The sequence below is a fragment of the Artemia franciscana genome, unplaced genomic scaffold (assembly GCF_032884065.1).
Source record: "Artemia franciscana unplaced genomic scaffold, ASM3288406v1 PGA_scaffold_166, whole genome shotgun sequence".
Classification (NCBI taxonomy): Eukaryota; Metazoa; Arthropoda; class Branchiopoda; order Anostraca; family Artemiidae; genus Artemia; species Artemia franciscana.
In genome coordinates this window covers 61,128-87,087 of record NW_027062637.1, presented here as the reverse complement: position 1 = coordinate 87,087, position 25,960 = coordinate 61,128, and the positions used below count along the sequence as shown (strand labels likewise).

The 25,960-nt window shown below is 37.3% G+C and overlaps 2 protein-coding genes across 2 annotated transcripts in view; both read right to left on the bottom strand.

Annotated features, from left to right (window-relative positions):
- Positions 1-25,960, bottom strand: part of LOC136041345 (uncharacterized) — a 45,803-nt gene that overhangs the window by 13,998 nt on the left and 5,845 nt on the right. The window contains exons 2-5 of the mRNA XM_065725977.1: positions 11,826-12,067; positions 9,569-9,825; positions 8,911-9,162; positions 248-772 (exon numbers count right to left, since the gene is read on the bottom strand). Of these exons, the coding sequence (XP_065582049.1) occupies positions 747-772; positions 8,911-9,162; positions 9,569-9,825; positions 11,826-12,049 (759 nt within the window). The 5' untranslated portion in view covers positions 12,050-12,067 and the 3' untranslated portion in view covers positions 248-746. The remainder of the gene's footprint in view (positions 1-247; positions 773-8,910; positions 9,163-9,568; positions 9,826-11,825; positions 12,068-25,960) is intronic.
- Positions 14,397-15,089, bottom strand: LOC136041343 (uncharacterized). The gene has a single exon (XM_065725973.1). The coding sequence runs from the start codon at positions 15,087-15,089 to the stop codon at positions 14,397-14,399; it is 693 nt and encodes a 230-aa protein (XP_065582045.1).

Here is a 25,960-nt window from a genome sequence, read left to right as displayed (position 1 = left end):
AATTCAGAAGGATTTTGCACCTCTGGATCCAGAAAATACAAAATACATAAGCAATCTTATTTATTTTATATTGCACGGTATAATGGCAAAAACAGAACTTTATTAATAGTACAGATACACTCTTACCTTACGCAAGCAAGGATATACCAAAATACCTAGTCATCTACAAAATCAAGAAAAAGAAACTAATGCTTTCATCAAAAATTTAACTGCAATACAAAGCAAAGAAATGAAGGGAAAAACTTACTATTTCCTTCCATGATGGCTTGACAACAGCTGACAACTCATTAATTTCATTAATTAAAATGAATGGCGGCAACTTCCTCTTTAAAACTTATTCCAATTTGAAAAAAAAACAACATATTTAGCGGCTAAACAAACGAAAAAATGTCACTTTCAACTCAGAAACCTAGAGCACACTTTGTTAACAAGTACAGGTACTTCAAATGTATCTGTAGCAATACTCTGTAGAAGGCCAAGAGGGAATGGACACATACATCTTTATGCCTTGAGACTGTGCACAACTTGAGCTTGTTCAGCACATCAGAGATCACAACGAGCCTTCTGGATCCGATCACAAAGGCCAATTCTGGGTCACTCATTGTTGTTCATCATTTTTGTAAATCTAAATTAGCTGGGTTTCCAATGATCAAGGAAGACGAATTACTTGGAAATGGGAGTATTGCTCAAGTCAAATAAGTGAAAACAAATAAAGAACAAAAGGAGGGATCCAGGAATGTATTGAACTATCCATACATTGCTTCAAGTTGGTCTGAAAAAAAAATCCATAAATATTCAGTTACTTGTATGAATCTGATCTTAATTTCATATCTGAAAGAGAAATAGAAAAAGGAAAAGGGAAGAAACAACTAAGCTAAAAAGAATAGACCTCAACTCTGTATAAAATAAATCATTGCTGACAAAAAAGTCGATTCAGCCGAACTGGGACAGAAAATTCTCAGCCCAAGACAAAGGTAAGTTTTTTTTATAGTTTTTAGTCAGAAGAAGAAGTTTCCAAATGGGACAGAGTCCATGAAACGAAGAGCTATCCCCTCCTAGAAATATCTCTATACTGCAGAACATAAGATGAAAAAACAAGAGCCAATAGCTCATATGGAACTTGTGACGAGGTCGGAAGAGCCAAGAACCACGAGTTTCTTCCTACCAAGTTTCATTACTAATCGTTTCCCAAGATTTCCGGTCTCCCCTCCAACTCCCCCCAATGTCACTGGATCCGGTCGGGATTTAACATAAGAGCTCTGAGAGATGAGGTCCTTTTAAATATCAAATTTCATTAAGATCTGATTACCCGTTCGTAACTTAAAAATACCTCATTTTTTCTAATTTTTCCGAATTAGCCGTCCTTCCACCCCCCCTCCTAGATGGTCAAATCGGGGAAGCGACTATTTCTAATTTACTCTGGTCGGGTATCTGATACGCCTACCAACTTTCAGCATTCGCTATATTGATCACGTATATAGTTTCGGGTCTTCTTCATGTAATAATTGGGGAGATCCGGGATTCGAACCAGAAACCTCTCGCACCCTAAGCAAGAATCATACCCCTAGACCACAAGCCATAATTAAGAGGAACAACCATTTGCTTTATCGGCAAACTTCTCAAATATCTTGTTCGCTCACTCTAACCCCCACTTCTCCCCTAGATGGTCGAATCGGGGAAGAGACTATTTCTAATTTAATCTAGTTTGGTCCCTGATTAGCCTACCAACTTTCATCGTCCGAGCTTATCTGGAAGTGCCCATACTTGAAAATCTCCCTAACTCCCCCAAAAAGAGCTGATCCGGTCCGGTTATGTCAATAACGTATCTAGGCCATGTGCTTATTCTTCCCATCAAGTTTCATCCCGATCTCTACACTCTAAGTGTTTTCCAAGATTTCCTGTTTCCCCCTCCAACTCCCCAGATGCCACCAGATCCGGCCAGGATTCAAAATAAGAGCTCTGAGACACATGGTCCTTCTAAATATCAAATTTCATTAGGATCCGATCGCCCGTTCATAAGTTAAAAATACCTCTTTTTTTATTTTTCCGAATTACCGAATTAGATCCCCCTCCCAACTCCCCCAAAAGAAGTCAAATCCGGTCCGGTTATGTCAATCACGTATCTAGGACTTATGCTTATCCTTCCCACCAAGTTTCATCCCGATCTCTCCAATCTAAGCGTTTTCCAAGATTTCCACCCCCCCCCTCAACTCCCGCAATGACAATGGATCCGGTCGGGATTAAAAAAAGGTCTGCATTACAAAGTCCTTCTAAATATCAAATTTCATTAAGATTCGATCACTTGTTTGTAAGTTAAAAAAAAACCATTTTTTCTAATTTTTCCGAATTAACCCCCCCAACTCCCCCAAAGAGAGCAGACATGTTCCAGTTATGTCAGTCACGTATCTAAAACATGTGATTATTTTTCCCATCAAGTTTCATCTCGATCTCTCCACTCTAAGCGTTTTCCAAGATTTCAGGCTCCCCCTCCAAATCCCCCAAGGTCACCGGATCCGGTCGGGATTTCAAATGAGAGCTCTGCGAAGCGATATCCTTCTAAATATTAAATTTCATTACGATCCGATTACCCATTCGTAAGTTAAAAATATCTCCTTTTCTCTAGTTTTTCCGAATTATCTGTTCCCCCACTCCCCCTAGATGGTCGAATCGGGGAAAAGACTATTTCTAATTTAATCTGGTCTGGTACCTGATACGCCTGCCAAATTTCATCGTCCTAGCTTATCTGGAAATGCCCAAACTAGCAAAACCGGGACAGACAGACCGACAAAAATTGTGATCGCTATACGTCGCTTGGTAAATGCCAAGTGTCATAAAAACCACAACAAACATTTACAAAAGGGGTCAAATTAGTACTACTAATACTAGTAACAACTCACCACAGCACCTAGCTGCCCGAGTCCAACATGGCTACGTACGCTCCTCCTCCACCCCAATCTGTTCAAAGCCTCCCTTTTTACACCCTTCCAGGAAGTTCCCATTTCCTTTAAATCTCCTTCCTTTAGCCCTAGATGGTTGGCCGAAAAGGACAATCTTCGGTAATCTGTCATATTTCATCTGCAAAACGTGCCTTAGCCATCTCAACCTTTCTTTTACTATAGCCCTAGAAACCGGATTGAACCACATTTTTCGTATAGCTTACTGTTTGAAATATGGTCAGTCAGCCGGGTAACCAAAACAATCCATAGGCAATTTCCCTGGAAAACATCTAGCAAATCTTCATCCGCTCTTCGGAACACCCATGCTTTAGAGCCATATCTGACCACTGTCAATACTGTATCTTCTAATATTCTAGTCTTGGTTTGCAGACTTATCTTCCAATTCTTCCAAACTTTTTTTTTTTCTGAAGAGACACCCTGAGCCTTGGCTATTCTACTTTTATCATCTTCACTGCTCCCATTGTCTTTACTAATAATACTACCAAGGTAATTGAAGCTGCCCACCTGATCAATCTTTTCGTTACCCAACGTCACCTTTCATCTTCACTTATTCCCAGCCTTAGTGACTTAGTCTTCTTAATATTAATTTTTTCAAACCAAATCTAGCATCCTGAACTAGCAAAACCCATAAAAGTTAATTCATTTTGCTCACACTTTCATCAAGGATGCTTAAATCATAAGCATAATCTGAGCTCAGGAGAATTTTTCCTCTCCATTTGATGCCGTGGTCTACCATCGCCTTTCCTGTGCTCCTACAGACAAAGTCCATCAAAATGATCCACATAAAGGCGAATAGAAAATGACCCTGCTTAACTCCTGATTTAATACAAAACCAGCTGTTACCTCATTTCTTACCTTAACCGCAGAAGTGTTATTCTTGACATAGCACTAATAACTTTAATGTATTTGTTTGGTATACCGTACTAGGAGAAGACCTTTGCTAAAGCTCTTCTATCAACAGAATTTTTTTTTTTTTTTGTTTGTGCTGTTGCACTGGTGATTTCTCTTCTCATTATACTACTAAGTAATTTGCTACCTACACAGACCAGACTAATGCTTCGATAATTACCACACTCACTCTTATCACCTTTATTATACAGTGGTTTAATTAAGGTTTTCCTAAAATCGTTAGGTACTTCCTCCTTTTCAAAAATCATATTCATAATCTTCAGTAATTTATTTCTAATCTCAGAGCCACCATATTTAAGAAACTCATTTACCAAACTATCAGCACCTGGGGCCTTATTGTTTTTGATCCTTTTAGTACTGTCGCTCATTCTACCCCACAAAACAAATCTTACTTCACATCCAAGGTATCACAAACTTTTTATTTTCCTCTATATCTTTTCCTGCAACTCTATCTGGATTTAGCACATTCTTAAAATGTTCTGCCCGTCACTCCTTAACTCTTTCCTTATCACTAACTGTGGCTTCGTTTCTATCTTTAACTGGGACAAGTCCAGATTGACTACTCCCTCTCAATTTATTAACATGCCAGTATAATATTTTACATATAATAATTATGTATTATAATAATTATGGCTGTCTGCCAATCTGCAGGTAGGCTACAACAATATTTTACTATTATGCCGCCTAGCTGCATTTTCCGGATCCTAGGCAGTTTTATCTAGGGCCTCCATTTCACACCTTCTTAGTACACATTTTAATACTTTCTCCCATTTCTTTACATTCCTTTTGTTTTGATATAATCTATCACTCAGATAGTTCTTGTACATACCCCTTCTCCTCTCTATTAAATATAAAGCTTTCTCACAAATATTCCTAGCAGCAGTCCTAACTTTCTTCCCTAAGACACCATCAGAAACTTCACAAATTGTTTTTCAAAAAGTATTCCAACTATCTTCCACACTGACAAATTTTAAAACTCTCAAGTTTAGCATTAAACTGTTCCTGGAAAGTTTCTCTCCAATTCTCATCCTGGAATCTACCAACATCATAACTTCCCTAGTATCTTGTATTGATCCTGCCAGTCTTTGGTTTTCTATGACATAATCAATAAGGTTTGCTGTCTAACCATAATGTGAACACCATGTTAACTTATTGGGCCATTTTATGACAAAACACCGTATTGGTTAAAACTAGATTGTTATACCTACAAAATTGCAAAAGTCTGTAGGCATTACTGTTTTCTTTTCCTATACCAAATTTACCTGGGCTAGGATACCATCTACCCCTATTTCTTCCATCATGGCCGTTAAAATCTCCCAGTAAATACATCAAATTTATACCTGAGACTCTGTCTATTTGCTCCTGTAACTGCAAGTAGAATTCATCTAAGTTACTAGTATCTCCGTCAGTCAGTTCTACAGGGGCATATACTACTATAATTGATACCCTAAACTTTTTAGTCATAAAATGAGCAATTGGTATTATATTATTAATACCTCCACAGCCTAAGCAAGACTTAGCAGCTTCCTTATTCATCATAGGCCCTACTCCCTGTCTATGTACCCCATCCTTCCTGCCTGAGTAAACAAATTTTATGTCATCTAATTTCATGCTTCCTACCCCTGAGATATGAGTTTCTGAAACTCCTAATAAGTCCAGTTCGAATCGTCTGAATTCGTCAGTCAAAATTTCAATACGATAGTCATTTTTTAGCGTCGTAACATTCCAAGTTCCATTTTTCATGTGTTCTAAATCATTGAAATTATTTTGACTCAAGAAGCAATGATCCGGGATACCAGTACAGGACTGGGATCACATATCCTCTCAAGTCTACACCGAAGTGCTAAAGCCGGCTTAGAACCAGACAGCAGGAAGTCCCTAAGACCCTCAGTATAAATGGAGGCTTTGTACAATCCTGGGCCCATCTCGGTCACAACACAGTTTTCAGTAGTTGGCGATGCTGTTCAATCAACAAGAGTCAAAATCCTTCACAGATAGTATCAAGCCTTTTACCTCCGACTCATTATATATCCAAGCCTACAACTATTATGCTACTACGTTGAGGCAGCCCATAGTAAACAAATTGACTAGGAAGAGGTTTTTCAGCCCGAAAACACCCGTCAAAACAAATCAAGCCCAAAAGAATTATCCCGTAGAATGCGGTGTCGTTTACTAGGCTATGATTTCCTCGAAGGGCACCACGCCTCAAGTGAAAATAGAGATGACTGCAAGGTCCCCAGTCTTGCAGGTACCCCGAAGGGGTCGAGGCAGCCATTTGCAGAGGCCGTTATCCATAGATCTGGATCTTTTGCCCTGCCGCAACTGTCCTCCTATAAAGGATCCTCCCCCGATGGTGTTCTACGTCACCACACAATTTAACCCATTACCGGGAGAAGGTTTGTAACTCACGGGACGTGTGGACACGCCGAAATGCCCTGTTGAGTGTACATTTGAATGACTTTCTTCCTCCTCCATCTGCATTTATGACCCCAGGCAAGAGTACCCCAGTTTCTATTATGGCCCCCCAGGGACAAGTTCCCCTCCTGGTCCGTGCCTCCTATGGAGGTAAACTACGTATCCGTAGGACATTTCCCTATCGCCACCTGGGGACACGCTGAGTGGCCTGGCGGTGATTAGGGTCACTTTTATTGTTTTTGTCTTAAGTCTCGCCTAGAAAAACAGATACATAGCAGTTACACTGTAGAAACATAATACCAAGCGGAAAAGCAATTATTCGCATATTAAAAAAGGTTATGCATTCCAGGTTCGTTTAAAAATCCTATTAATCACTAAAAACTAACTTTCTTGTCCCAGTTGACGTTACCGTAATATCAAGAACGACACAAAAAAAAGATAAAACATCAAATAAATTTTAACCTAAAAAATGAATTCTAGACTGTGCAACCGATCATTTTTTTTTGTATATCTGATTGTCTCTGCTCATTTCACAAACTTTCTTCTCTAGTCAATTGTTAGCTCAGAGCCCTTTGTTTGGCTATTACATTAGTGCTAGTAGCTAAAATGAAATAAATTAGCTTTAAGAGAGGGAGCATTAGCTCGGAAAGAGGTATACCTTCTTTATGTGCATTTACATTTGAACATCAACCTCTACAACAACCTGCAATACTCATCCAAGTCTAAGCTCGAGTGAGTTTCACCTTTCACTTCATTTCTGAGTTCGGTTTACGGTTCTTTACAGGACTAAAAAAAAGGGAGGAAAAACATGGTGCACAACTTAGAATCGTTCAGTTTTACTCTAGTATCTGCAATAATAATTATACAATCCTTATACGTGTATACACACACCCGTGCAGAGAGATTACCCCCTTCCCGATAACTACATCATGAAACTAAAAAGCACATTCCATCGTACAATTTATCCAGCATCGGGAGGTAGAGGGAGGGGGCTCTCAAATCCCCCTGCCTACATAACTGATCACTAGTTAACAAAATATTTTTGCAATTAGATACGACGATAAATCAGTTTAGTTTATTGGAGTGAAAGCACAGACACTTATGAAACACGAACTACGAAGCACTGGATACTGTCAACAAAATAAACGGGACATACCTAGAGGTGCTTAACTTTGAAAGTACTTTTCTAACCGTTTAGTAGGCTAGTCATGTTGTTTAAGTTGTGTTTTTCATAGTGTTTTTCTTTTTCTTCTCTTTTACTACTCCATCAGCTATGTGCCTTTGTGCATTATGATGGGCAACAAAATTATACATACCTACTGTGCTGCACTAGCGCGATCAAAACAAAACAAAGAAAAAATGACTGTGCTGGTAAAGCAAGCTAACCTTATGTAACCTTATCCCACCCCCTAATGTGCAAATATATAGCCCAAATTATACAAGTCCAATGCATTCTGTCACCCGTCATTTGTTGCTATGAAATCGGTTATTTTAGATTTCACGTTAAGCAAACTTCTCGAGGGTGCTCTAGATTGTACGGGAGTACCAGCACCGGCACTAAGTTAGTATTAACAACAAAACTAGCTAACAAAAACTAACTAACTAAAACTAGTTGTAACTGACAAAAATCAATGAATAAAAACTGATTTGCCTAACTAAACTACCTAAAACTAGTAGTAAGTAACAAAAATCAATCAATGAAACTGTACTGTTTATCTATTTTCGTCCTTGAAGCGGCTAAATGGTTTCCAAACGGGGAATCGGCCAGGAAAACGACACGTGGAGAGCTTCAGCAGAGATTAGTAGGAACGGTTATCTCGAATTGCATCGAAAAAAATTAATGCCAAACCTTAGCCCATGAGCGAACAAAAAGAATGGCCCCGCCCAAAACGTCCCGCGATAATGTTCAGGACTTATTTTATAGGCTAACAAAAATTCGCCCATTCATTGAGACAAGCCAAAGAGCCGGTCGGACGACCAGTATCGAAAAAAAGTGGTTCATACTCTTTTGTTAGGATTGGAGAAAAATTGTATTCCCTCCTAACACAAAATTTTTTACCAGAATATCCTCCATCCCGAAGCTTCAACTCAATTCCCAGCCACGATACACGATTGCTTTTTTTAAAGAAAGTAAGCAAAGTATAGTAGGTAACAAAATTAAAATTCGGAAATTGAAATTTTCAACGCAGTCCACAAAACCAAGCCAAAGCCAAAATACTATGCCCTTAAAAATTGCGAGTATCTCAAACTATTGTAAAAATAGGTAAGTAAGTGATACAAATTCCACTAGTGTGTAATTATCCACTGGTTGAAGTTTTAGGTCAGGTTAGGTATACAGAAGGTGGAGGAGACTGGCAATAATTGTCTTTAATAGATGTACAATAGATGATATAATTGGAATGCACTCTGTTTTTCGTCAATACTTTATATGCTGGTATTTTTTGCAGTAGACACCCTTCCCCTCATCCCCTGAATTGATTTAAGCCTGTCTTAAGGAAATTTAGTTATTTTTTCTTAATTATCGATATTATTTCTTGAGTTCACATTAAAAATTTCCTCGGAGGAAGGCTAAAACAGGATAAAGGTTTTGCTATAAAAAAAAATTAACAATTCAAAAATTGAAAAATACCTGCTACATCATTGAATTGTTCTTCACGTAAAATCCGAACGAGTTGCTCTAGATTGTAATCTTTGGGTTGAATGCCTTTCCATTCTTCCATCAAATAAATGATAGCTAAGTCAACACTTTCCATTCTCATATTTATTTTCATGTGTATGGAATTTACTTGTGTTGATAACCCCAAACGATGAGCTAAAGCACACCAGTTACGTACCACCCGAGAATTCCGACGCAGTACAGTCAACATTTCGTACGTTATCTCTGAAAAAAACAAACAATCTTTTTTATTAAATTTAGCTACATTTACATACTGCAATTATACTTAAAATAATCAAAGATTGCAATAAAAAATAAAAAAAAGTCAAGGATACAATCTCAGCCTTATCTTTAGAACTTTGACTTTTAAATGATCTTGGAATAATGCAATGGAATTCGATAAGTAAATTGTAAGAAAAGTCTAGGAATATCAATTATCAAACTGACTAAACAAAAATTTAATGTAAAAAACTAGCATCATTACTTAAAAAAAAGAGCAGTCACAGTATTTTTTACATAGAAAAAATCTTTTAACAAGCAAAAGAATAACAGATGTATGAACAATAGAATAAGTAAACAGATCAATAGAACAAGATGTATGAACAAGCAAAGAATAAACAGAATATCAAACCTTTGCTCTGACTCTGAGGTCGTTCCACCACATGTTGCTGTGCAGCAGGTCGTCTGTTCATTGGTACACTGTCTTGCACATCAATACCCCTCGCCTCATCAATATATGCTTGTTGCTGAACAGAATCACTGGTTATCCTTTTAGGATTATTACCTCGTGAAGCAAAGAATGATTCCACTTCGTCATCAGAAACTTCTATGCTTTTAATTGTTTCTGCCAGCCAATCATGATCCTCGTCAAGGATTTTTATAAACTTCCTAAAACCAAAATATGCTATTCGAAATATTAGCTTACGATATGAAGCATAACTACATCAAAGCTGAGATAGGTTGTTTTTTTATTCGTTTCTTTTTTTTAAACCAGAGACATAAAAACTAAATACGTTCTATAGAATTTCATATGACATTTAAAACACCCCCCTCCCAAAAAAAAAACAGGAATAGATGCCAAAAAAGCACAACCATAAGTAGAAAGCAGCTCAAAGATGAGGGGATGTGAAGTGGGTTTTTTTAGGTAGAGGAAACTTCAAATATAAAAGCATTCAAGGCGTCTTTTCTTCAAGTTTTCAGCAGATTCGTTCTATTACATTCACAAAGATTTGTTGAGTAAAAAAAAAAAAAAAAAAAAAAAAAAATCTCACAATAAAAAAAAAAAAAAAACACGAAAATTCTATGAAGCTTTACATCTAAAACAAAACAACATAAGATAAAGAAACATAGTTTAAAAAGAAAAAAACGTATGCATAAGAATGAAAGTGAGGAGTAAATATACTAATGAATGAAATGAATCAAAGGAAAGATAGTTTTAAAAATAATTGTCCTTTTAAATCATATAACAAAATTAGAATGTATTTAATTCTAAGAATGTTCTGTTGTTTCTTATAAAGTTAATTAGTATTTTGTATTTGTTTTGTTTGCTCCTTTTTATACTTATGACAAAGACAAAAAAAAAAGAGATCTCCAAATGCAATAAAAAGTAAAAATGTCTTTTCTGCAATACAAAAAAAAAAATCGAATCTTTCACATTAAAACGATATAGTCATAACAAAGGCATCCTTGAACAGTCATAACCAGCACATATTTTCAATTTTCAGTCATAATAAGTTCAACTATACCAGGGAGAAGGAAAAAATAACTTACCAGAATATTTGGAAATAAAATCAACTTTTATGTTATTGTTTTATTTTTGTAGTCTCTGGTAAATCTTTTAAGATACATTAATCAATCTTTCATGCTTTATTTGAATGATTCGTTTTTTATACTAATAAATGTTACTGGTAAAAATCCATACTGAGACCACAGCTACCTCTCTTGCAAAAAAATAATAGGCATAGCATTACTTCACACAGTTACTTATAATCAGGCATGTTTTTTTGTTTTGTTTTTTAAGGTTGGATCCTGTAAGTAGACAAAGTTAAAGAAAGGCACTAATTTTTTTTTTTTTTTAACACATAGTTTTTAGTTCAGTTTAATCTGTTACTAAAGAGTTTACTGAATACTAAAGAGTTTGCCAATTAATATTTCAAGTTTTATTAGGTATCAGTTTCTGTTCTCTCTATACACTTTCCTATCCTTTCAAAATAGTAAACTAATTTGTACTATGTTTTAAATCAGTCTAAAAACTCTAAACAAAGCTATGGAGCTATTATCTGATATTTTATGACTCTGATAAGGTTGTGAGCATCTTAAAAAAACAATAACTTACTGGATGGATCCCAAATTCACAATTATAAAGTGGCAATTATCTCATAATAATATTTGAACTAACCAGAGATGTCCCTAAGGATGGTGATGCCCAGGTAAAATTAATTGCAATGCCCCCCTTCTCTTCCATCTCAAATAAGCAAAAAAAAGGCCAAATCAAAGTGAAACCTTGATCAAAATGGGCAGCTCCCCAGCCACGGCGCCCGGGCAGCCGCCCTGCCCCCTCTCTTTGAATGGCTCTGGAACCAGCTAACATAACCTGCTTTTGAAAATCTTTTCACTTATAATAAAGACAATGATGACGATAATACAAGAAATCCTGATAATACACCTCATAAATTTGGAACCACCCATTGAACATCTTTTACCATTCACAACAAGGGAGGCCCATCACTCTTTATCATGCCGTTGCTATCACAGTGACTGCAAGAGTCATAGTTTTCACTAACACTCATACTGTGGGTAGAAAACCTAGCCTTTGGACTATTATTAAGACATTATTATATTTCACCTTAAGCCAAAAAGTAAAAAAAAAAACTACCACTAAAGCTTACCGAAATGCCTGAGAACTTTTCTGGGAAAGAATTTCAATAAGTTTCTGAACTTGCTTTTCTCTACCCTTTGACGATAATACATCTCTGAAATCTTCTTCATCAATTATGTCTTCGGCAAGCATTGAAGACAGTACATATTTTGGCATTAAAGAATCTTTGATGCAAGGGGTACATTTCATTAGACGAATTCTGTCATATGCATTCATTTTCTTGTATATTAACATAAATTCCTATAAAGTTTCCTGAAATGAGAAGAATAGATAACAAGTTTAGTTAGTACAGAGGGTAGAGGAGTAGCAAGCATAGGATTCAGAGGTTTTTAAAATACCGGGAAACACTGCAATTAATTTAAATGCTCTGCTTAGTATACTTTTGCAACACAAAGACCAACCAATAAAAACTTGATGTAAATTCATGAAAAATCATAAAAGACATTGATGAAGGCTTTTCTGTGGATATAATATTACTTTATCAATCTAGAGGCTTTCTGCAAGCCCCAATACTCTTTGCTGTCTACACTCAACAGTGGACTGGTGCCCAATCAAATTTTTCTTCATTACCCAAAACAGCACTGTCTATAGCCCCAATGGAACACCTGAAAAACACACTACAGAGCAATCAAAAATTCTAGTAAAAGCTAAGTTCCTGATAAAGTGTCTTGCCAGCTTTGCTTGTTAAACTCAGAAATCTAGGCTTACCCTTAATCCCAATTGCATTTACAAACAGTCACAAAGATAATGTCCTGCCCATTATCTTCAAAAACCCCAACAACGAAATGCCTATCCCAGCATGCAGTCTTCAGCTACCAACACTTTGAATTTTTCTTTGGGACCTAGATGTACCCCATACAAGCATACAATACAATAGGGGTTTTCCAGTGGGAAAACCCCTCCCAGCCCTCACTACCATATCACTCTTGGAAGACAAAATTGTCAGCTTTGAGGATGATGCCGCTTGTCATACCCAACCATCTCGCACTCAATCCGAAGTTGCTGTTGTGCAGTGGTGCCAATTCTAAATTACTGGAGAATGATTCTTGAACCACGCCTACCATGTAATTGCTGTTACCGAGTGGGCTTAAACTGGATCTTTCAGGACTCTCTAGCCCTGATGGTTTGTCGCTTGACCTTAACACAACAACCAGATCTATCACCATTATCAACTATGGAGCATCACGGTTCTTGCAACTAATTTGCTCCAAAGTGCAAATTAAGGCAATTAAGGTAATACACAGATGAAAAATTTCCGTGGTTAACTGGCAACACTTGATCTGGCCCACTTAAAGTTAAAAAAAAAATCACTAAAATTACCAAAACAATTTTCTACACTTTAAGTGGGATTATGATGAGTTGTATCGCCGATTTTTGCTGATAAAATCACAAATCTAGGCATATACTCCAGATTAACAGAATTTATCAAAAAAATATTTAAAGAACTGGTCATTCACTGTCCAACTTCAGCTCTGTATGATCTGAAGACACCCAAACAACGAAAGACCTACCCTGGGGTTTAATTCTTTTCTACTTTTGACCAGGGCGCAGTACTCCTTGTACTAGTAGCTACCTGTACAGTAGCCCTTTTCTGTCGAATATAAATATATATCACATAAACATAAAATATAAATATACAAAACATAAAATATATTTAAAAAACCGTTTTCCGGAATTTTGACCATAAAAAATAATCTTTTAATTTTTTGATTAATTTGCTGGGTTGGTAGCTCCATTCAGGATAGAACATTTGTATCAACTTAAAGTTTATAGGGTTCAAAATTTAAAGGATACTGATAAAACTTGATATTTGTGACTATACACCATTATTGAAATGCCTATCAAAGCCAATCCAAGTTCATTGTTCTGCCTCAAATATTATCATTATGGGTAAACACTTTCCTTGTGCCTCATTTGAGCAATGCATCTATTTCCCAGGTTGTAATCCTATAAAACAAAGATAGGAAAAGGTCAGTCCCTCTGGAGAGGGAATTGGTGGATTTGAGTACTTCAAATGTCTCCCCAGGGATGATCATGACTGTAGATTCAGTCAAGTTCTATTCACCTGCCTTTACTACTTTCTAAGATAAACAAAAACCCTGTATCTTGAATTTTATAGCATTTGGGGCCCAGTAATTAGAGTGCCAAATCATTACCTTAAATTGCATCTTCTACTGACTAAGGTTGAAGAGTCAGTAGATGTCACCAGGCAACGTTGATTTGATATTCAAGTTACAGTTCATGAGTGGATCATCACTATTTACATATATACACGACAGTTTGGTTTCATTATTGAGTGTCACTAAATGTATCACCAGCTTGGCGCGTTTGAGGGCTAAAAAGGGTAGGTGGAAACTAATAGACCCTGCTGGATGATACTGGTTCACCCCACTACATCTTCAATGACTAGCCACTCAAATCACAGTCAACACCAATCTTGAATTTGTCAACTGATCTGGCCAACATGGCAGATTTACTGAGGGAATTTCACAGTGGAACAACACAATTGGTGGAGAAGTTGAACTTCTCATGTAGATTTTTTGTTTGATAAAAGGGAGCTTGGTTGTTCTATGCTGAACCTTCACAACCATCTCCATGTCACACTTAAATGTGGGTTGACAACTGAAATGCCAAACTCAAGATGGGAACAAACACGGGTTGTGTGAAGCATATTGATACCACTTAGTTGGCAAATTGCCACTGAATGCTTGATCAAACCTAGGACCTTGTTTGCTTTAGCTGATTGGTTCCAACAATGATTATGAAATTTAAGCTTATCATCAATGATTACCCCAAGGTCATGCTCTTCCTCAGCACTCTGAAGAGGCATATTGGCACCTGCAGAGTCAATCATGTGATAACTATGACAGGGATTGTTTGGAATGAGATGCAGAGCTTTGCATTTGCATGGGTTGAACTTGAGCATCCAGGTTTTTGCCCACAGCCAGAGGTTGTTGAGATCTTGCAGAGAAGAGCAATTTTCTTTTGAGGCTGCCGGACTAAAGAGTTTGGAGTCGTCTGCATACAGTTCCAAGCCATTCTTGACCACCTCAGGAGCATCATTTACATAGAGTTTAAACTGTGTTGGGGCTAGTTTGGTCCCTTGGGGGAAATCACTCTTAATGTGAACTGGTGTGGAGTAGATTAGGTCATCTCTTTCACCATATAAAGCAACAATCTGGATTCTATTAGATAAGAAGCTGTGGATCCATTGGGCAACATCATTGTCTATCTGATATACTGACAGCTTGATCATGAGGTAGCAATGAGACATTCTATCAAATGCTGCAATCCAGTAGGAACATGTCAACTGGAAAACCCAGCTCCAGGAGACCAGTTATAGATTCATAAGCCAGCATTAGATTTGTTTCGATAGAAATGCCTTTCCTGAAGCCATGCTGACCACCAAAAAGAAGGCCTTTCTTGGTCATATGCACTATGATTGCATCATTGACTAACTCTTCAATAAGTTTAGCTACAACCAAGGTCAGGCTAATGGGTTGACAGTTCTCACACTGGGTTCTGGATCCTTTCTTGAATATTGGAATAATTATGCTACTAATACTACTACTAATAAAACAAAACTAAAAAAAAACATGAGAAAAATTGAAAATGATATAACAAAAAATGACATTAAAATACTTTCTGATTTGAAAAAGGATATGGTCCTTACTATCACTAGCTGTCAGTATATCAGATAGACAATGATGTTGCCCAATGAATCCACAGCTTCTTATGCAATAGAATCCAGATTGTTGCTTTATATGGTGAAAGAGATGACCTAATCTACTCCACACCAGTTCACACTAAGAGTGATTTCCCCCAAGGGACCAAACTAGCCCCAACATAGTTTAACCTCTATGTAAATGATGCTCCTGAGGTGGTCAAGAATGGCTTAGAACTGTATGCAGACGACTCCAAACTCTTTGATCTGGCAGCCTCAAAAGAAAATTGCTCTTCTCTGCAAGATCTCAACAACCCCTGGCTGTGGGCAAAAACCTGGATGCTCAAGTTCAACCCATTCAAATGCAAAGTTCTGCATCTCATTCCAAAAAATCCCTGCCATAATTATCGCTGAAGAAGAGCATGACCTTGGGGTAATCATTGATGATAAGCTTTTTTTGTGGAGTTTTATCTCTCTTTGTTGTTTATGGACAATCTTCGGCAATCTGTCATCCTTCATCGGCAGAATGCGGCCTAGCCATCTTAACCTATCTTTCATTATAGCCCTCTAAGGCGAAATACTGTTTGAAATATGGTCAGTCAGTCAGGTACCCAGAACAATCCATAGACAATCTCTCTGGAAAACATCTAGTAAATTTTCGTCTGCTTTTCGGAGCACCCATGCTTCAGAGCCATATTTGACCACTGTCATCACTGTGGCTTCCAATATTCTAATCTTGGTTTGCACACTTGTCTTTCTATTCTTCCAAACTTTTTTTAACTGTGAAAAAAACACTCTGAGCCTTAGCTATTCTACTTTTAACATCTTTGCTGCTCCGACCATCTTTACTAATAATACTACCAAGGTAAGTGAAGCTGCCAACCTGATCAATCTTTTCATTACCCAACGTCACCTTTTCATCTTCACTTATTCCTAGCCTTAGTGACTTAGTCTTCTTCACATTAATTTTCAAGCCTATTCTAGCACCCTCAACTTGTAAAACCTCTAAAAATTCATTCATTTTGCTCAAACTTTCATCTAATATGCTTAAATCATCAGCATAATGTAAGTGCAGGAGCATTTTTTTCCTCCCCATTTGATTCTGTGGTCTCCAATTGCCTTTCCTGTGCTCCTTAAGACAAAGTCCATCAAAATGATCCATATAAAGGGTGATAGAACACAACCCTGCTTAACTCCTGATTAAATACAAAACCGGTTGCTAACCTCAATTCTTACCTTAACTGCAGCAGCATTATTCTTGTACATAGCACAAATCACTTTAATCTATTTTTCTGGTATACCATATAAGGATAAGACTTTTGCTGACGCTCTTCTATCAACAGAACCAGAGGCTTGCTCATAATCGATAAAACTGAGTACCAAAGGTGTTTGACAACAAAGGGACTTATTAATTATTACCCTAAGAGTGAAGACTTGGTCAACACATCCTCTACCTTTTCTAACTGCACTGTTCTTCCCTTAAAGCTTTGTTTACAGCATTTCTCAGTCTAAAAAGTATCATATTACTAAGTAATTGGCTACCTATAGAGACCAGACTAATGCCTCGATAATTATTACACTCACCCTTGTCAGTTTTCTTATACAGTCGTTTAATTAAGCTTTTCCTAAAATCATTAGGTACTTCCCCTTTTTCAAAAATCATATCCATAATCTTCAGTAGCTTATTCCTAACCTCAGAGCCACCATATTCAATAAAATAATTATTACACTATCAGCACCTGGAGCCTTATTATTTTTTAATCCTTTTAGTACTGTCGCTAATTCTTCCTTACTAAACAAATCTTCCTTCACATCCAAGGTATCACAAACTTTTTCATTTTGCTCTATATCTTTTCCTGCAACTGTATCTTGGTTTAGCACATTCTCAAAATGTTCCACCCATCTTTCTTTAACTTTTTCCTTATCACTAACTGTGGCTTCATTGCTATCTTTAACTGGAACTAGTCTGGATTGACTACTCCCTTTCAATTTATCAACATGCCAGTATAATATTTGACATATAATAATTATGTATTATAATAATTATGGCTGTCTGCCAATCTGCAGGTAGGCTATTAGTCTGAAGAGACAGATTGAATAGCAAACAGATCAGCTTGGCTACAATATCTGCAAGTTCTTTAAGAAGCTTGGGATGTATACTGCCTGAGCCTTTAGCTTTGTTGGGGTCTGGAGCTAAACAGAAAGCAGGTCGTCCTCATCTGGGATGGGAGGATACCATAAATAAAGGTTTAAAGGAAATGGGAACTTCCTGGGAGGGTGTAAAGAGGGAGACCTTCAATAGATTGGGTTGGAGGAGGACTTTGCGCAGCTGTGTTGGCCTGAGGCAGCTTGGTGCTGCAGTGACTTATTATTATTATTAGTAGTAGTTTATTCAGTCTTTTCTTAATTTCATCCATTGTGATATAAATTTGTGATTGGCTTTTGTAAATTGGGTGCTTGACCATCCTGGGGTCAAGTGGGGTCCACTGAGAAGTTGGATGTAAATGTGTTGTTTAGCAAATTTGCAATGTCCTCCAGATCTTTCAGCTTTTTTCCTTCAGGGTTGAGCAGGATAATAATAGTTTGTCTACTCTGATCTTTAGCTGATACATACAGCTGATACAATCATTAGGTACTTCCCCTTTTTCAAAAATCATATCCATAATCTTCAGTAGCTTATTCCTAACCTCAGAGCCACCATATTCAATAAAATAATTATTACACTATCAGGTCTCCAATTGCCTTTCCTGTGCTCCTTAAGACAAAGTCCATCAAAATGATCCATATAAAGGGTGATAGAACACAACCCTGCTTAACTCCTGATTAAATACAAAACCGGTTGCTAACCTCAATTCTTACCTTAACTGCAGCAGCATTATTCTTGTACATAGCACAAATCACTTTAATCTATTTTTCTGGTATACCATATAAGGATAAGACTTTTGCTGACGCTCTTCTATCAACAGAACCAGAGGCTTGCTCATAATCGATAAAACTGAGTACCAAAGGTGTTTGACAACAAAGGGACTTATTAATTATTACCCTAAGAGTGAAGACTTGGTCAACACATCCTCTACCTTTTCTAACTGCACTGTTCTTCCCTTAAAGCTTTGTCTACAGCATTTCTCAGTCTAAAAAGTATCATATTACTAAGTAATTGGCTACCTATAGAGACCAGACTAATGCCTCGATAATTATGACACTCACCCTTGTCAGTTTTCTTATACAGTCGTTTAATTAAGCTTTTCCTAAAATCATTAGGTACTTCCCCTTTTTCAAAAATCATATCCATAATCTTCAGTAGCTTATTCCTAACCTCAGAGCCACCATATTCAATAAAATAATTATTACACTATCAGCACCTGGAGCCTTATTATTTTTTAATCCTTTTAGTACTGTCGCTAATTCTTCCTTACTAAACAAATCTTCCTTCACATCCAAGGTATCACAAACTTTTTCATTTTCCTCTATATCTTTTCCTGCAACTGTATCTTGGTTTAGCACATTCTCAAAATGTTCCACCCATCTTTCTTTAACTTTTTCCTTATCACTAACTGTGGCTTCATTGCTATCTTTAACTGGAACTAGTCTGGATTGACTACTCCCTTTCAATTTATCAACATGCCAGTATAATATTTGACATATAATAATTATGTATTATAATAATTATGGCTGTCTGCCAATCTGCAGGTAGGCTATTAGTCTGAAGAGACAGATTGAATAGCAAACAGATCAGCTTGGCTACAATATCTGCAAGTTCTTTAAGAAGCTTGGGATGTATACTGCCTGAGCCTTTAGCTTTGTTGGGGTCTGGAGCTAAACAGAAAGCAGGTCGTCCTCATCTGGGATGGGAGGATACCATAAATAAAGGTTTAAAGGAAATGGGAACTTCCAGGGAGGGTGTAAAGAGGGAGACCTTCAATAGATTGGGTTGGAGGAGGACTTTGCGCAGCTGTGTTGGCCTGAGGCAGCTTGGTGCTCCAGTGACTTATTATTATTATTAGTAGTAGTTTATTCAGTCTTTTCTTAATTTCATCCATTGTGATATAAATTTGTGATTGGCTTTTGTAAATTGGGTGCTTGACCATCCTGGGGTCAAGTGGGGTCCACTGAGAAGTTGGATGTAAATGTGTTGTTTAGCAAATTTGCAATGTCCTCCAGATCTTTCAGCTTTTTTCCTTCAGGGTTGAGCAGGATAATAATAGTTTGTCTACTCTGATCTTTAGCTGATACATACAGCTGATACAATCATTAGGTACTTCCCCTTTTTCAAAAATCATATCCATAATCTTCAGTAGCTTATTCCTAACCTCAGAGCCACCATATTCAATAAAATAATTATTACACTATCAGCACCTGGAGCCTTATGATTTTTTAATCCTTTTAGTACTGTCGCTAATTCTTCCTTACTAAACAAATCTTCCTTCACATCCAAGGTATCACAAACTTTTTCATTTTGCTCTATATCTTTTCCTGCAACTGTATCTCGGTTTAGCACATTCTCAAAATGTTCCACCCATCTTTCTTTAACTTTTTCCTTATCACTAACTGTGGCCTTATTGCTATCTTTAACTGGAACTAGTCTGGATTGACTACTCCCTTTCAATTTATCAACATGCCAGTATAATATTTGACATATAATAATTATGTATTATAATAATTATGGCTGTCTGCCAATCTGCAGGTAGGCTATTAGTCTGAAGAGACAGATTGAATAGCAAACAGATCAGCTTGGCTACAATATCTGCAAGTTCTTTAAGAAGCTTGGGATGTATACTGCCTGAGCCTTTAGCTTTGTTGGGGTCTGGAGCTAAACAGAAAGCAGGTCGTCCTCATCTGGGATGGGAGGATACCATAAATAAAGGCTTAAAGGAAATGGGAACTTCCAGGGAGGGTGTAAAGAGGGAGACCTTCAATAGATTGGGTTGGAGGAGGACTTTGCGCAGCTGTGTTGGCCTGAGGCAGCTTGGTGCTGCAGTGACTTATTATTATTATTAGTAGTAGTTTATTCAGTCTTTTCTTAATTTCATCCATTGTGATATAAATTTGTGATTGGCTCCATTGTGATATAAATTTGTGATTGGCTTTTGTAAATTGGGTGCTTGACCATCCTGGGGTCAAGTGGGGTCCACTAAGAAGTTGGATGCAAGTGTGTTTTTCAGCAAATTTGCAATATCCTCCAGATCTTTCTGCTTTTTTCCTTTAATGTTGACCAGGAATGGAATAGTTTGTCTACTCTGTTATCTTTAACAGATACATATTTCCAGAGCCTCTTTGGGTTTTCTTTGATGTTCAATGTCAAGTTGTTTTCATAGTCAGCTATGAAGTGCCTAGTCAGTTGCCTCAGCTTATTCCTTGCTCTTGCAAAACAGTCCCAGTGGTGTGTGCATTTATTATACTTTGAAAAAGCCTTCTTCTTGCAGCTCACAGTCCTTTTAATAGGCTGGTTCAGGTATGGCAGTGTTTTTGGTGCCTTCACAAATGAACTTGAAGCATATGTTTGCTCAGTCTAAAGCAGAGTGTTCTTAAAATTTTGCCAGACTAGCTCAATGTCTCTCTTGACACTTACTTGGTCCCATCCTACTGCATGCATTACCTCCCTGGTTTTGCTGTAGTTGGTGTAAGTTTGTTTAGTACAGTCACAATGTTCACGTTTGTACAACAGCAAAACATCATTGAGAGTCTTGCTTCCTACTTCTTGTAGTGGTAGAGACATCGGAGTTCTGTTAGATGACAGTTTAAAATTCCATGAACACAACATCCAAGCAATTTCGAGAGCAAACACAAACTTGGGACTCCTGAAAAGAACCATCAGCAGTCAATCCTCCATAGTTTTTCTGAAACTATACAAAGTTGTGGTCAGGCAAATTCTGGATTTTGGAACATGTCTTGCTGGTCTTTTCTACAAGAGTGACATCCAGCTCATTGAATATGTCCAAAGGAAGGCCACCAAATGCATCAACAGTTTACACAGTCAGTCCTACTGCAGTAAATTACAATCTGCTAACTTACCAACATTTGTTTTTTGGCATAGGCATAATGGCATGATGCTCACCTATAACTACCTCCAGCAAGCAGACCAGAAACTGTTTACCTTCTCTCACCACCAAAGACAAACACAAGGACTTTCCAAAAGCTATTTAAAACCACTGTTAATACTAAGGTCTGATTAGATTTTTTCAGCCAGCAAGTGGTGAATGATTGGAACCAACTAAGCTAAGAGACAATTTCTGCAACCTTGCCCAAGGAATTTAAAAAGAAGCTCTACAAGGAATAGGAGGCCAAACCATGGAGATTCCAGTGGGAATACCGTCCCAGCCCTCACTAGCATAACACTCTGTGAAGACAACAGAGAGTCAGATTGGAGGATGATCCAGCCAGGCATACCCAACCTTCTCACACACTAAATCCAAAGTTGCTGTTGTATAGTGGTGCCAACTCTAAATTGCTGGGGAATGGTTCTTGAACCACACCTACCATGTAATCACCATTACCAAGTGAGCTTAAATTGCATCTCTCCAGCACTCTCTAGTCCTGATGGTTTGTCACTTAACCATAACACAATGACCAGATCTATTTCCATCATCAACTATGGAGCATCACAGTTCTTACAACTAATTCACTCCAAAGTGCAAATTAAGGTAATTAAGGTAATTGCTTGTTTGTTGACTAAGCAGCAAGTCATAGCAGATGCAGACAATGGGGGGGGGGGTAATCAGTATTCACAAACAATCCTGGGTTGTTTGTTGATAACCCACGATGGACCTTTGTTGATAACCCAAGCCCTTAACCTATTTTACATCTGGTAGATTCATGTCTCTAAGAAGAATTAAGTCCTGATTATCATGATTGGATGCATGTTCAGTCAACTGAATTAGAGCTTGGTAAGATCCCAAGGGCATCTGGGAACTGGGGCTTCTATATATGCAACTGATCAGTAATGGTTTTCCCCTCATTAATAACACTGACAAAACACTCTCAACTCATGGGAATAATCATGAATGAAAGATAAATCTCTAACCTGTATTCTCTCCTTTATGTAGATGGTGGTGCCTCTCCTGGGGCTAATAGACAGATTTGAGAACAGGCAATATCTAAGTATCCTGATATGGCTTTCTGCCAGTGGGTTGCTGGAGTTCTTAGGGGCCAGTTCATAAATACACAGCACATCATAATCTTCAGTGGTGTCTACCAGTTTCAGTTCCAGAAGGTTATTTGTCAATGTATTACTGTTCATGTAAAACAGTTTCAACATTTACTTTCCACTGACTGGGTTGTTATTATGTTTGTTGAGCTAGAGCTAAAACACAAATGGAAAGCATCACTATTATCATCATCAACACAAACACTACTAGAATCGAAGTCAATGCTCCATTATTACCCTGTTCCTTGACAATTGAGTCTGTTTTCTCTTTCTGCCTTTGTGTGATCAAAGTGAAACTGCACATCCCCTTCCAGCTTTGATTTAGTCACAATCTCCTTTTTAACCCTGTAACTGTCTATGAGGAAAAGAACAGGCCTAAAGTAGTCACCTGGTTTTAGAGAATTGTTTCCATGTTGCTGTGGCTTCAGAACAGTGACAGATGGTAGGTTGTATGATCTAGGCTTCCAAATTGACACATTTTGTGTCAAAATGACACAATTTGATGTTGCATGACACAATGACACATTTGGTCGAAACGATGACATAATTGACGCAAATGACATATTTTTCGATAAGAAATGACACAATCAACGAAAATGACACATTTTTCAAAAAAAATATGACACAATTTTGTCATCAAAGTCTTGTTTTTTAAATGGTAATAAAAGAAAAGTAAAATTTTAGTTTTCTACCCCCAGAAAAGCTACAAATTAACGGAGGGGAATAGCACTGCCTAATGGTGGCAGTAGTGCACAAAAAGTGCGGATACAAGACAGATGCCATAACCATATTTAAAATTTAAACCATGTGAAGAAACCAGCCATAGGTGGAAATTTCAAAGCAAAATGCACATTGAATATCTGAACTTAATTGGCTGCTTGATTGAGAATGTGATGTAGCAAACTGGTACGTACTTAATAGTAAAAAGTAAACAGTGTGCAGTTTACCAAAGCTGTATGCATAAGCAGCAACTCATATTTTTAAGAGTACAGGAGGGGTATCCCAACTCGGACAAGATTACAAATTTCCAGAGAAGTCTTTCCTTCAGAATAATCCATCTGGATTAAAAATGCACCAACAAATATGACAGAAATAATAGATTGAAGCTAGTTGAATGGCTTATATATTGAGTAAATAAACATAGCTTCAAAATTTGTAACTGAACATAATTATATTTTCAAACAAGATTACTTCATTCTAACCTTACCTTGTTTCACTTAAAAATGATGAAAAAGGTCAGCAAGATCAACTTCTGGAATTTGGAGTTCCAGAGTAGTGACACTCGCATTCAAAAACTCCTTTCCAGCTCAAGGGCAACTATGAAGTCTATCATGAAGTCTTTTGTCAAAACTGACATCTTAGAAAATGATGATGCTTTTGTCATACCCATGATCTCAGGCTGGTTTAAGGAAATCTTCGAGATTTCTTTTGGTCCAAATACCAAAATACACGTGCTGAAATACAAGGATGTGATACACTCGAATGATCTCAAACAGTTTAGGTTGATTTGCCTGAACTTCCTAGTAGAAGTTATCAAACAAATGAGGAAATTAATTGATCATTCTGACCCCACTTTAAAAGCTCTGGCTTGTTTAGACCCAGTGACTGCTTTGAGCAGAAAAGTTGACACTCTAGTGAGACTGACTGGATGGTTCAGCAGCTTACTTGGGAAACATGAAGGTGAAGTGGAAAGGTCAAGGAATGTAATAGAGACTCAGTGGATGTTGATGAGTGAGCACAGGGATGAGATTATCAGAAGCATGGGAACTGAAATGTGTCCTTCGAAATTTTGGAAGACGTTATTGAATACAAAAGATGCTCAAGGCAAGCCACAGTTCAAAGAGCTGTCCCTTTTCATGCTAAATCTGTTTGCTCTTTCGCATTCCAGTGCAGCTGCAGAATGTCAATTTTCACTTCTATCAAATATAAAAACAAAACTCAGGAACAGTCTACTTCTCGACAAGATAGACTTCCTGATGCATGCAAACCAGCTGGTCTCTCATACCTCAGGAACCATGCACAACTAGGAAATTCCTTCCGATATGTGGAAGAATTTTATGGCCTGGTACAAGGAGAAAGAAGAAGAGACCAATGAGCCCTAGATATAGCCAGGGTCAAATATACTTGAAGTTCTGGGGAGAGGGGTTTGAGTGTGAGAGGTTACCAAGTTGTTCTGTGCTTATATATCTGATATTAATCTGTAATTTGTAGTACAAATATGCAATTGATTTTGGCTTACATTTTTCCCTGGCCTCTAGGTCCATTAGAAGTACGATTGTAACCATTAAGACAGGAAGACAGCTTAGTAGTATTGTTGGTTCAAGCTAATCTTCAATGACGGCACAATGAACCACAGACAAGCTGATAGACAGATAGTTGGAACTGTTTTTTCTGGGAACTAAGTTCTGATTGCCGAGTCAAAGTGACATACTGTACAAGAGAAGAAAAGTAGGCACAAAGCATGTTAAAAAAAGAAGCATGTTCAGGCATTATACTTCATTTTTATGAATTTCTTCTCGATTGAATCCAGGTCTTGGACAAGTTTTATGCTTGCAAACTATAAAGCTCTAACGCACCTACAGTGGTCTTGTATTTTTCCATTTTCGAAGGTGTCAACTAAAGCTTAGCCGATTACGACGTCATGCGAAAAGTCTTTAATTTACTGTCGGAATTGATTGTCCCTAAGACTTTTATGAATGTAAACTCGCCTTGTTGGCTGCTCAGACACAAATTCATAGTGTTTAACATTAATCTAATTGAATGTTCCTATTACTTTCATAATGTCATAAAAACGTCTTGATCCCAAGATAATAGTTTAAGGTTAAGTTTACTCCTTTTTGAACTGATTTGGAAAAGATTATATTTTCAAAACTCTAAATAAAGATTTGACAATTAAATATGATACCACTTGTAGCAAAAAAATGACACATTTTGTGACACATTGTGGAATCTGAGATGACACAAAAAGCACATTTTCGGAAAAAATATGACACAGCCCTTAAAAAAAAATTGGCAGCCCTGTGTATGATAGGGCAAGATGGTCCTGAATAAACATTTGGATGTCAGCACCCTCTTCACACAATTCTGGTATTCCATATGCCACAATGCTAAGCTGATGTTTCTGTCTTTCTCTGCCCTCATAGTTTTTCTAACATAAATTTCAAAATTCTTACTACTGTCATTATGAGACTGGCTCAGCTTACTTGTAACTATGCCTTTTTTTTAGTTTCCAGATAATTGGATCCTAGCCGAAAATTTTTAGTTTCAGCTAGGGAACATTTGCCTGCAACATCACTTTCTAAATTTGAAATTCTGTTATTCATGTTCACTAGCTCTT